The sequence below is a fragment of the Culex pipiens genome, chromosome 1, assembly GCF_016801865.2.
Source record: "Culex pipiens pallens isolate TS chromosome 1, TS_CPP_V2, whole genome shotgun sequence".
Taxonomy (NCBI): Eukaryota; Metazoa; Arthropoda; class Insecta; order Diptera; family Culicidae; genus Culex; species Culex pipiens.
In genome coordinates this window covers 54,851,057-54,865,232 of record NC_068937.1, presented here as the reverse complement: position 1 = coordinate 54,865,232, position 14,176 = coordinate 54,851,057, and the positions used below count along the sequence as shown (strand labels likewise).

The 14,176-nt window shown below is 37.2% G+C and overlaps 1 protein-coding gene across 9 annotated transcripts in view; it reads left to right on the top strand.

The window, feature by feature from the left end:
• Positions 1–14,176, top strand: part of LOC120413521 (disintegrin and metalloproteinase domain-containing protein unc-71) — a 982,641-nt gene that overhangs the window by 487,918 nt on the left and 480,547 nt on the right. For all 9 annotated transcript variants that reach the window (XM_052707188.1, XM_052707187.1, XM_052707193.1 and 6 more), the window contains one exon: positions 2,971–3,021. In XM_052707188.1, the coding sequence (XP_052563148.1) occupies positions 2,971–3,021 (51 nt within the window). The remainder of the gene's footprint in view (positions 1–2,970; positions 3,022–14,176) is intronic.

The following is a 14,176-nucleotide window of genomic DNA, read 5'->3' as shown; positions in this document are numbered from 1 at the left end:
TTAATCAAAAATTTGATGTAAAATTATGATTCTTTCAACGTAGCTTGCCAAAATCATCGTGTGTACATTGAAAATCAATTTTACATCATAGAAAACGTAAAATTCAATTAACCATTACCCAAATTTCGGTCAATTATGATGCACATATCGTGAGCGTGTTTTTTGGTGTAATTTTTTGTTACATTAACGCGAACTTTACGTGGAAACGTTTAGCAGTGTAGAGGCTCATTAGAAACGTCAGCCATGTTTGAAGTCGGGCAAAATATTGTTGCCGTGGCTGTTTTAATTTCAATCGTTTTGCAGCTGGCCGCAAAGCTAAAATTTAGGAAAATTACAATAAATATTCACGTATAGGTAAGTTTAATCTTTTTACAAAAAAAAAAATAAAAGAAAAACCAACACATTTTTGTTGTTTTTCATTGCAGTTTGGTGGAAAAATCTTGATGGATCCCGGCGCGGAACCTGTTCCGATGAGAGCTGCTGGACCATTGGAACAGTTATCTTCCTCGCAACTACTTTCCGGCCAAAGGTTCGGCCTTCAACACATGAACTGCGTTCCGGCAAAAGGTTATCCGGCAGGTCTCCGTGCCGTCAGCAGCTGACAGACCCCAGCTGGATGAAACTCAGATGAGGAGCGAAGTTCGCCGGCAATTGCGGAGTGAGCAGAACCGGATTTCTCAGCACGGCCCCAGTGAGAACCAGGAACGGAATACTTCAGATGTGCGGTCAATACAGGTGCACGAAATCGAACGAGTTGAACGAGTGTATCACACATGGAGGAAAACAAAAATCTTGGGAGCTAACCACAAAAGAAAAGCTTTGACAGTGAACAAAAAGTTATCAAAATCAATTTCTACAGTGATGTGATAAACAAATGCAAATAAAAGTATTTCAAACAACTTTTAAGGTGTCGTGTTTGCCCAATAAGAATAATCCGCAAAATCCAATAAGAAACCCATCACACGAAATTGTGTCTGCTGTAATTTTACACTCAATAAAGCCTGTCGATTGAGTCATGTAATTTTAAAATCTGACGTAATTTTATGTCTTATTTGACGCTCCAGTTATGTGCATCGAAAAGACGGAATATTACACGATTTTTTCGAAGTGTGTACAGCCAGCATTGCTTTTTAGGTTGTTTTTTACAATTGAACATTGAAATTTTTAAATCCAAGAGCTAACAGTTTCATTTTGAAATGAGATTTTGGTTTCAAAGGCTTGAAATTAAAAGTTGTTGCTAAACCTTAAAGAAACAGTATCGTCGTTGCCACCTTGCTGATTCTTTGCGGGACTAAACCTGCCAATTTTTTGTTAAAAAAAATTAACACAAAATTGATTTAAACTCAAACCCAAACCCGACAAATCGTGCTTAATCGAGCGGCACGAAAATTTAAATTGATCCCTGCAGCGGCAAGCTATCGAGTTCGCATTTTCCACCCCGCGCCCCGTCGATATCCCAGGGGGACCAATACAGCGCGGTGGCACTATGGTTTCTCCCCCGAAAATCGCCGCAGCGCGACAAAGCCCGCGAACCACCCCCTGATTGGCAACAGTTTATTGTGACGGCGCACGCGGTGACGATAAATCTGTTCGTTTTATTACGGCCGATTAAACCACCGCCACCGTCGCCGTGGCGTTGCTGGAATCGACGTCGTTATTAGTATATATACTAACGGTGTTTGGGGAGAGGTGGGCTATATGCAAAACTTCGTGAAAGGAAATTGTACCGTTTTTTTTTTCGTTTTGGTTTGTCGTTATTTTTTGTTGAGGTGTGGTTTGCCTTGAGGGCTAACTACGCCAAATAGTGGTGTTTTGTTCCGAGCCTGGAAAGGATAATTGATTCTAATGAAAAAGGAAACTGCCAAAGCGGTTTTGGGCTGCCATAGTTCACACGATTTAGTACGCGGACTAACCCTCTGCCGAGAAGAAGGGTTATTTGAGTGTTAAATTTAAAATCATTCACACTACAACCCAAAAATTTGTTTTTTTATCACCTCAACCATTATGTGCCACTTGCGCAGATGATCAATACGCTTAAAAGTATTTTTTTTTTCTTGTGATTTTTTAATATTTCAACAAAATTTAAAAAAAATACAAACTAACAAAATTAACAAACTTAACAAAAGTAACAAATTTAACAAATTATACAATTTCAACAAATTTAACAAAATTAACAAAATTCACAAAATTAACAAAATCAACAAAATTAACAAAATGAACAAAACTAACAAAATTAACAAAATTAATAAATTTAACAAATTTAACAAATTTAACAAATTTAACAAATTTAACAAATTTAACAAATTTAACAAATTTTACAAATTTAACAAATTTAACAAATTTAACAAATTTAACAAAATTAACAAAATAAGCAAAATCAACTAAATTAACAAAATGAACGAAATAACAAAATAAATATTCAGAAGATCTACAGCCAGAGAGTCGACTGTCATATTACACCTGAAAAATGTATACACCTTTAATGAGTGATTTTACCTATGAAAACGTGTAATTTTACCATATTTCTGGTATACTTACTTACTTTTTTTCAGTCTAAATTGAGGTAAACATACATCGTTAACGAGATAGTATTCAATCTTCCAATTTTATACAATTTTGAACTATGTGATTCATAAACCTCATTTCACAAAAACTTATTTAGTTACATTCAAACCTGTAATCGAAATTCCTTACCTTTAAGTCGTGACATTGCTTCAAGGTATATTTCTCTTTGAAGTCCGCAATTGAAACCCTAACCCAGCGCAGGGTTATCAGCTCACGTGCAGGAATCCACCGAGCATTCATGCTCACGTGAAATTCTTGGACGGCAGGTCGTAAACCAGTACCACTCCCATAAAATCGGTTAAATTAGTGTCCCACTATTTCAAGACCCCAAAAAAACAAATCCCACCCTTAAAATCATGTACTAATTTTGTTTTTTCTATTTTTTCTCTCTCATTTTTTTCGCAGAAGCTGATTACACTCTGGACGACTCGTTCTGGAACGAGGAGAGTCCTGTTGGTAAGTTGTCTCGCGCCGCCAATAATCCAGTCTGATCAAGTTATGAACTCCTCTGCAGAGATAGAGAGAAAGCTTGGAGCAACTGCGGAAAATTGAGTTTGTTCGTCACATAAAAATCTTCATTAACTGTTCGATGAAGAACTGTGGCGGCGTCGGCGGAGGTCGAAGAAGATGAAGCGATGAAACGCTTACCGAATTTGGCCACATTTCGGCAGCAAATCAAGCGCTCAGGCTAAGGTTTTTTGCCCGGAGGCTCTTCTGGCGATACATTGTGTGTGGGTGAAGAGCCCAGATGGAGCCTCACATTTTGCAAGACATTTTTATAATGATGCACCGGAACGTGTCGGGAATGCTAAGGTGGTTAGGCGCTTCGATGAGCAGATTTTTTTTTTTTTTTTTGGGAAAAGAACATGTATCGATTTTGAGAGTCGTTGAAGGTGGATGAAAATACATGGAAAAGACTACGAAGGCGATTTGTAGTAAAACCCAAAAAATATTGAAAAAAAAAATTGATAACAATTTCATCTTTTTAAGGGTTGCAGCCTAATCAAGCCATAATTTCCTTCCGCAAAACAGTGTAATCCTTGCTTCAATCCTAGTAATCCTTAGTTCCGGAAAGTTCCCTTTCCCAATGCACGAAACAAGCTTCAATTTAAATTAAGTGCCAAACCGCCATAAAATCGGACCTCCATCCGTCCAATTTGGGCGAAAACCAGCTTTCTCTCACTCCCACACTCTTTCCGGGGGAGGGGGTCTTGAATGGACTCGTACGAGTCCTCGTTCACGTGTGCTCACGATGAATATTGATGGGGCCATTTTAGAACTCAGAGAAGAGTGTGGGTGGGGTGGAGCCAAACGCGTTCGTGTATTAAGAAATTGATCAAAATGAGATAGGAAACGAGCAGCGAAGGCTTTCCGGCGACTGGTGTGTTTGTGTGTGTGGCAGGAAAAGGTTTTCCGGGCTTTCCTCGACGAAACAGGTAAAGACTGAAGTGACTGGTGCAGCGAAACGAGCTTGAAATATTTATTCCCGAGCAGACGGAAATAACTTGGGAAGGTCAGTTATTGATATTGTGAGAAGATCGAAATATGTTATTGGGATGATCGGATTAGTTGTTAAAATAACAAAAATCAATAACAAAGATTTGTTCGAAGAATAACTTAAACTGTTATTATGTTGTTATTGCAATAACAAACCAATAACACAGAAGGAATCATGAAGGAATAACAAGATTTGTTATTTTGTGCGGAGAGGTGGAGCAGCATAATAACAAAAAATGTTATTGAACTGGTATGTCTCCATAACAAAAAAAGTTATTGTTTTGGTTTATTTGTAATTTGCAAATAAACCTGCAGTTGCCATAACTCCTCTGTACTAGTCAGGGCTGCAGAGTCGGGTACCTCCAAGCGACTTTGAATCCATACTTTGAAGACAACTCCGACTCTGGATGCAGGATATGACGTCAACGACGACTTTAGCTCTCCAAAAATACCCGACTTCACAGATTCCGATTCCAAGTAAAAGTTGCTGAAAATTAGATGAATCCGATGCAGTCTCCGAGGTCACACTCCAGCTCGAACTTCAACGTCAGCTCCGACTTCCTGGCTCTGTGAAAATAATAACAGTTTTTGTTATTCACACTTCAAAAATTCCCAATAAATAAATCAATTCCGTTAGGGAATATAACAAAATAAAAAAACAAGAACTCTCAAAAGTTAATTTATCGGATTAATTTTAGCTTGAAACCCCATTTCATGACCAAAATAATGATCCCGACGAAATTGGTAAAAATTATCCCATAGTTCTAGCCAATTTTAGCAAAGTCCCTTAGGGGGTATATCAAATAATTAAAAAAATCAACTTTCAAAATTTCAACTTTTTAGAATAATTTTAGCTTAAGGACCCCATTTCATGGCCAAAATAATGACCCTGACGAAATTGGTCAAAATTATCCCATAGTTCTAGCCAATTTTAACAAAGTCCCTTAGGGGGTATATCAAATAATTAAAAAAATCAACTTTCAAAATTTCAACTTTTTAGAATAATTTTAGCTTAAGGACCCCATTTCATGGCCAAAATAATGACCTCGACGAATTTGGTCAAAATTATCCCATAGTTCTAGCCAATTTTAACAAAGTCCCTTAGGGGGTATATCAAATAATTAAAAAAATCAACTTTCAAAATTTCAACTTTTTAGAATAATTTTAGCTTAAGGACCCCATTTCATGGCCAAAATAATGACCTCGACGAATTTGGTCAAAATTATCCCATAGTTCTAGCCAATTTTAACAAAGTCCCTTAGGGGGTATATCAAATAATTAAAAAAATCAACTTTCAAAATTTCAACTTTTTAGAATAATTTTAGCTTAAGGACCCCATTTTATGGCCAAAATAATGACCCCGACGAAATTGGTCAAAATTATCCCATAGTTCTAACCATTTTAAACAAAGTCCTTTAGGGGGTATATCAAATAATTAAAAAAATCAACTTTCAAAATTTCAACTTTTTAGAATAATTTTAGCTTAAGGACCCCATTTCATGGCCAAAATAATGACCCCGACGAAATTGGTAAAAATTATCCCATAGTTCTAGCCAATTTTAGCAAAGTCCCTTAGGGGGTATATCAAATAATTAAAAAAATCAACTTTCAAAATTTCAACTTTTTAGAATAATTTTAGCTTAAGGACCCCATTTCATGGCCAAAATAATGACCCCGACGAAATTGGTAAAAATTATCCCATAGTTCTAGCCAATTTTAGCAAAGTCCCTTAGGGGGTATATCAAATAATTAAAAAAATCAACTTTCAAAATTTCAACTTTTTAGAATAATTTTAGCTTAAGGACCCCATTTCATGGCCAAAATAATGACCCTGACGAAATTGGTCAAAATTATCCCATAGTTCTAGCCAATTTTAACAAAGTCCCTTAGGGGGTATATCAAATAATTAAAAAATCAACTTTCAAAATTTCAACTTTTTAGAATAATTTTAGCTTAAGGACCCCATTTCATGACCAAAATAATGACCCTGACGAAATTGGTCAAAATTATCCCATAGTTCTAGCCAATTTTAACAAAGTCCCTTAGGGGGTATATCAAATAATTAAAAAAATCATCTTTCAAAATTTCAACTTTTTAGAATAATTTTAGCTTAAGGACCCCATTTCATGGCCAAAATAACGACCCCGACGAAATTGGTCAAAATTATCCCATAGTTCTAACCATTTTAAACAAAGTCCTTTAGGGGGTATATCAAATAATTAAAAAAATCAACTTTCAAAATTTCAACTTTTTAGAATAATTTTAGCTTAAGGACCCCATTTCATGACCAAAATAATGATCCCGACGAAATTGGTAAAAATTATCCCATAGTTCTAGCCAATTTTAGCAAAGTCCCTTAGGGGGTATATCAAATAATTAAAAAAATCAACTTTCAAAATTTCAACTTTTTAGAATAATTTTAGCTTAAGGACCCCATTTCATGGCCAAAATAATGACCCTGACGAAATTGGTCAAAATTATCCCATAGTTCTAGCCAATTTTAACAAAGTCCCTTAGGGGGTATATCAAATAATAAAAAAAAATCAACTTTCAAAATTTCAACTTTTTAGAATAATTTTAGCTTAAGGACCCCATTTCATGGCCAAAATAATGACCCCGACGAAATTGGTAAAAATTATCCCATAGTTCTAGCCAATTTTAGCAAAGTCCCTTAGGGGGTATATCAAATAATTAAAAAAATCAACTTTCAAAATTTCAACTTTTTAGAATAATTTTAGCTTAAGGACCCCATTTCATGGCCAAAATAATGACCCCGACGAAATTGGTAAAAATTATCCCATAGTTCTAGCCAATTTTAGCAAAGTCCCTTAGGGGGTATATCAAATAATTAAAAAAATCAACTTTCAAAATTTCAACTTTTTAGAATAATTTTAGCTTAAGGACCCCATTTCATGGCCAAAATAATGACCCTGACGAAATTGGTCAAAATTATCCCATAGTTCTAGCCAATTTTAACAAAGTCCCTTAGGGGGTATATCAAATAATTAAAAAATCAACTTTCAAAATTTCAACTTTTTAGAATAATTTTAGCTTAAGGACCCCATTTCATGACCAAAATAATGACCCTGACGAAATTGGTCAAAATTATCCCATAGTTCTAGCCAATTTTAACAAAGTCCCTTAGGGGGTATATCAAATAATTAAAAAAATCATCTTTCAAAATTTCAACTTTTTAGAATAATTTTAGCTTAAGGACCCCATTTCATGGCCAAAATAACGACCCCGACGAAATTGGTCAAAATTATCCCATAGTTCTAACCATTTTAAACAAAGTCCTTTAGGGGGTATATCAAATAATTAAAAAAATCAACTTTCAAAATTTCAACTTTTTAGAATAATTTTAGCTTAAGGACCCCATTTCATGACCAAAATAATGATCCCGACGAAATTGGTAAAAATTATCCCATAGTTCTAGCCAATTTTAGCAAAGTCCCTTAGGGGGTATATCAAATAATTAAAAAAATCAACTTTCAAAATTTCAACTTTTTAGAATAATTTTAGCTTAAGGACCCCATTTCATGGCCAAAATAATGACCCTGACGAAATTGGTCAAAATTATCCCATAGTTCTAGCCAATTTTAACAAAGTCCCTTAGGGGGTATATCAAATAATAAAAAAAAATCAACTTTCAAAATTTCAACTTTTTAGAATAATTTTAGCTTAAGGACCCCATTTCATGGCCAAAATAATGACCCCGACGAAATTGGTAAAAATTATCCCATAGTTCTAGCCAATTTTAGCAATGTCCCTTAGGGGGTATATCAAATAATTTAAAAATTCAACTTCCAAAAATTCAACTTTTTAGAATAATTTTAGCTTAAGGACCCCATTTCAAAAGCTTGACCCCATCGGGGTCAAAATATTGACCCCGACGAAATTAGACAAAATTATCCCAAAGATCTAAACATATTTAACAAAAGAAAAAATAATAACAGATTGTGTTATGGACACTTAGAAACTTTTCCATTTGTGCGATTTGTGGTAATTTTATTTCTAAGTCAGTATACCGAACGAATAACAAATTTTGTTATTAGGAGAGTTTTTGAAATGTATAACATTTCCTCTTATTGGCGTGTTATTAAACATTTTCAATATAATATCACTTCAATACCAAATTTTGTTATTTTATCAGAAACTGTTATTATTTTTTCTTCTTGAAGTTGAACTTCAGGTTAAAATAATAACACTTTTTGTTATTTTAACAGGATTTGTTATTGAAATATTATCAATTTTGTTATTACCGTCTGCCCGGGTTGCCACACACTGCTGCTAGACTCGGCCGCTTAGCGGTCGGGGAGTCGTTTTTGTAACACACGGTAAACCTCAACCAAGTGATGCAAAATAATGGTTTGGGTGAAATGGTTCTTACTAGGGTAGCTGAACTGAACAAAAACTACGCTGAGGTCGAACTGCAACTGAACTGAAACTAAACTGGGACATTGCTGAACCTGAACTGAATCTTGATTGAAACTGAAGTAACACTTCACTGAACTGAAATAAAACTGATTCTGAACTGAAACTAAATTGAATCTGAACTGAAACTAAGCATTTCCCATATTGACATACACTTTACACTTGAAAAACACTTGAATTATAATACATACCTGATGTCACATAATTTTCGGTGCAATTTAATCTTTTCATCACACTCACATTACTTACAGAGACTACTTGTACTTACCTGAAGATACTAAAGTTGTGTTCGGATACTGTTTAACTTAAGTATGGTTTGAAGTCCGTAATAGAGATGGCAAAAAGTCAACTAGAACTGAACTGAATCGGAACCGATAGTTAAGCTAAGAACAAGATTGTCCGTTCGACGCAGTGGTGAACACAGAACGCTGTGCCAGTTCGATTTTTCCATCAGCTGTCAGTCGAACAATCTGCAGGGGTTGCTTTGTTCAATGGTCGATGACTAGCAGGCTATGATGACAGGCGCAAAATTTTGCGTTTGCGTCCAGGCCTGACGGACAATCTTGTTCTTACCTTTAAGGTAAGAACAAGATTGTCCGTCAGACCTGGACGCAAACGCAAAATTTTGCGCCTGTCATCGACCATTGAACAAAACAACCCCTGTAGATTGTTCGACTGACAGTTGATGGAAAAATTAAACTGGCACAGCGTTCTGCGTTCACCACTGCGTCGAACGGACAATCTTGTTCTTAGCTTTAAGGTTGAATTGCACTGAATCAATGATTCAAAGTAGGCAGTGCAAGACACCCGACACACTTGTTGACACATGGCGCGGGAAAATGATCATCTTCTTTTTATTATTTTTTGTATCATCGTTCCTCGGTCCTAACCTGGTCGCAGCACACAGAAAAAAAAATCATGGTAATATTACATCTGGGAAGGGGTACATCTTTTATGTCTGAAAAAAGGTGTAATTTAACCTCTGGAAATGTGTAATTTTACCACTTTTCTGGTGTAATGTCACTTTTTCAGTCTAAATTGATGTAAAATTACATTATAAAAGAGGTAATATTCAATCTTGAATAATTACAGCTTCCAAATTTACATTATTTTTTTCTGCGCACCTAATAAAAGTACATAATTAAAATAAGTTATGAAAAAAAAATGATTCAAAGTACAGCGGCACTACAAAAAAAAAACAAAAAAACTTACCTGAATTAACACAATTTTCTGCTTTTAATCACATTCACAATTCACACTACAAAATATACTTCATGTACTCACCTGAGGTTAATCAAATTCTGATTGAATACTGTTTAGCTTAAATATGATTTGAAGTCCGTAATCGAAAAGGCATTCAAATAAAAAACACAATCTTGCGAAGCAATCTGATTTAAACCACTAGTTGGCTCTGTTTCACGACAAAATATTGCTTCCAATTCCGAAAACAGCACTCCTTACCCTAGACTTTTTAAGGGTTCGTACACACAGCAATGATAAGGTGTGATATGGAAAGTTGCTGGAACCAGCGCGCGCGGGCAGACGGGGAAATGATTGACTGTAAGCTGCTTTAGTCCCACACCCGTGGCCTGGAATATAAAGTGGAGCGTAACGGCGGGAGAAGAGCCAACATCCCCCGATCGAAGTCCTTCGACGGAACGAAACACCTGCCCTGGGTTGTTGGTGTCCATCTTGAGAGAGAGAGAAAAAAAAACTGGAGGGAAGTTGGGGTAAAATGTGCTAAAAGCGATATTCCCAGCGTTATTTTAGCAGACTTCCCATCGAAATTCACCACCCTCCTCACACGTGCACGAGCTGCCGTTTTCTGGCATGGCTAGATAGTAAGTCCGCAACCAGGAAGAAACGAAGGAGGAAAAAAAGTCCAGACCAGTCCCTTCGGGGGATAACGATGCGGTGAATGGATTTGGGGTCGGACGTTTTGTGAAAGTGACAACAGCAGTCTCCGTTGTAAAAGGGGGGGGGAGAAGGAAACGGAAGCTCAAGTTGACATATTATCGTAAAATTGTACAAGATTGGCCCCCTGGAATGGATCTCGCAGGTCATTGCTTTCCAGAATAGCAGGGAAGCGAAATTTGTATACTAAAGGGTTATCGCCTGAAAGTAGGCCACAAGCTGGTGTAAAGAATGATTTTAAGTGTGTGCTTTCTATTACGGACTTCAAAATGTTGCTAAGCTAAAACGATTTCAATCACAATTTGAGCTGTTTTCAGGTAAGTACAAGTGATGTGAAGTGTTAGTTACGTATTACAAAAAAAAATATTTCAGGTAAGTTATATGTGAATAAGCTGTCAATATTATAAGTATCAGTTCAGGTCCAGGTCAGTTTCAGTTCAGTTCAAGTTCCAAGTTTCTGCTAAGTTTAAGATTCGCTCAACTTTATGTTTATATCTACGATGTTTACGCCTGCAAGTACGCTATTTCCGCTTCAAATCAGCGACCCGTCTTGTTTGTCGTCAGATTTATAATTAAATTGTGTTCGCTCCGTGACACCGGAACGCTGCGCTTCCAATAATAACTATCTCATTAGCCAGGTGGATATACTTTTTATATCGCAACTCGAGCGCGACAAAAAAGCAGCAGCAGCATGTTGATTAAGTTTAATTGGGTTTTCCAGGCATTCAGGATCACGTTTTTTTTTCTCCGCTCATCTCAGAAATGCAAACAGTCGTCGTCGTTGAAGAGCAGCGGCGCATCCGTGCCGTGAATTCTCCCATCTCATCAAGGATCATTAGATTTTTATCTGATTTTGTTTTATATCTTCATCACTGGCCACGGCTGGACCGCATGACGGCCGGAAGGGAGTGTCGCGTTTTTTTTTCTTGTGTTTTACCTATCATCAGATTGGGGGGAAAAATTTCAACTTTGTAGTCTAGGATGAACAGAAATGACATTTTGTCGTCTCACAGTGGAGCTGCTAAATTGGCATGTCTATTTATTATTGGATGGCGTTTCAGTTTATCGTGAATTTTATGGCTAGCTGTGCGGCTTAAAAAATATAGATTATCATAGGAATTTTCAAAACATTGTTATTTTTATTCTTCAAATATTTTTTTCTATCAGCAAAATACTTTAAAAAAATAATTTGATATCAGAAACATTTTAGTTTGTTGTTTTACATTTGAAACTCAAAGGATCCAATTGATTTAAAATATTCAAAATTTTCCTGTTCAGCACTGTCCTTTCCTTGTTCATCCACTTTGCAAACTTTTAATTCGCCTAACTGTCGTCGCTGTTTCCAAACGGTCCCATCCATCACAGCCGTTTCCGCCAACTAGAAGCTCGCTCTACTGGAGCCGAACGTTGCGTTTCAGTAACTTTCAGTAAACAAAGTCCCTCCCCCCCCAAATTTTAGGAAACCATCTCCGAAGAAAATGACCAATCTGAGGTGACTTGTTGTTTGACTTTCGAGAGAAGTTAGGAAATTAGAGCTGATGATTTTTTTTGTTGTTGTTGGTCACAGCTGTCTTGCTTTACTGATTTTTACATGGAAATCAGATGCCTCATTAAGCTTCTTGAAAGGACAGCGAGAGTTGAGTTGAGTTGAGTTGAGTTGAGTTGAGTTGAGTTGAGTTGAGTTGAGTTGAGTTGAGTTGAGTTGAGTTGAGTTGAGTTGAGTTGAGTTGAGTTGAGTTGAGTTGAGTTGAGTTGAGTTGAGTTGAGTTGAGTTGAGTTGAGTTGAGTTGAGTTGAGTTGAGTTGAGTTGAGTTGAGTTGAGTTGAGTTGAGTTGAGTTGAGTTGAGTTGAGTTGAGTTGAGTTGAGTTGAGTTGAGTTGAGTTGAGTTGAGTTGAGTTGAGTTGAGTTGAGTTGAAAAAAACTCATTTCGAGTGATTTCACAACTTTTCCTTAATGCGCAAGGCAAAGCACCAGCAAAATTTGCGCCTTTTTCTTTTAAAAGTTCCAAACAAGTTATAAAAAGAGAGCACGAGCTAATTAACTAACCAACTGGTTACATACCGCAAGCGGAAGCAAGGAAGATGCCAGGGTTCAGAATTCTTTTCAAACAAATCGGTTCGGTGCATTATGAAAATGGGGCACACTTAACCTTAAATGGTTATGATGAAGTTTCCAGTGTAGAGCTTTTTACTCTGCTTTATATTTTCGTACTCCAGTTTCTGGGTTTTAATTATTAAAAGTTGTTTGTTCTCATTTTTCAGTTTTCTGTCTTCTGTCATTACTTTTTTGTCTTAAGTCTTAAATCTTCTGTTTCCAATATTGTGACCATGCTTCCCTCAATCGTTCAATGCAAGTGACCACCACGCAGTAGACTCCCTCCCCCAAAAGGATTTATCCTTATTTTATTTCACGGAAGCCGAAAATAAATTGATTTTATTTTCCGGGCTTCCGACTTTCAGCTTTGCCGAGGTAAGACTCGACCTCGGAACAGTCTGGGCCACATTTTCCACAGGATTAAGGTGTACAAGAGAGACCTTCCTGCGAAGCCACAAAATTGCCACATATCGACGAGGGAAGTCCTGCCGGTCCGGACGCAGTAAATCCTGCGTCCTGGACGTTGCCAATCGGATCCACTCACCTGGGAATACCTTTGCGAAGCGTCGGGGTGTAACTTTGCTCGAGCAAACTGGGGCGAACCGGCAGTGAGGAGTGACCTTTTTTGTTCCGAGGAATTTTGCTCTCCGCCAGAGTGGTTCAGAAGGGACTGCCTCCGAGAGGGGTTTTGTCTTCCCTAATCACACTGAGAAGAAGGGAAACGTTCTCTCCGGTAGAATACCTCCGGAGTGAAGCGAAAAAGGATTGAGTTCTTGCGTGTACAACTTGGGACAAGGGTTGTTCATCAATTTGTTCAACAATCGGCTCAGGAAAGGTATTATTCTTTGTTGGGGAGGGCGGGGTGGGGAGGGGCGTCCAGGGACGAAGGACGAACGCATCACAGACGAGGACCGACCGGGGACTGAGCCCCGCAAAGCCTGAGTGACTAACGAAGTTCTGTAAGTGGGAGTTGAGTTGAGCTCGGCAGAGTTGGATGGATCGGTGGGGATTTGTACCCTAAACTGGAACAAACAAGGGGATAATAAAATTATGCTGGAGTAATCCTAGGGAGGACGAGGAAAGGGGAAACGAGACACATCCGATTTGGTGTTGCAAACAAAAGGTTGAGCCGAATTGGATGGTTGTTTATGCTTGTTTTAGGACAAATCAATTTAAGGAAACTTGCACTCAGATTGAAGCCCGGCTCCGTCCATTAATGATTATAAACCATGAATCATGAATCATGAATCATGAATCATGAATCATGAATCATGAATCATGAATCATGAATCATGAATCATAAATCATGAATCATGAATCCTTGAAACTCAAAACTTGAAACTTGTTTTTATATTCACATCAGTTTGAAATTCATCTCAAAGAACTTTTTATGATCAAAACATTGTTTTCCTGTCGTTTCAATCTCCTCGAAAAAAATCAACAACAACCATAAAAATCCAAATCATCGAAAAAGTCAACATCACAACTTGTCACTCCCCACGGTTGAGAGAAGGAACATAGTCGAAAACATCTCGGCAGCAAAATGACAACAATAATTTCCCCCTCCCCCGCTAACGAAACGCCCGCCATTGTCGTCGAAAATCGCCCCCGGAAAAGTCGTTAAGCCACCGCGGATAAAAGGAAAAGGCGCGTCAAATATTGTGCTGATAA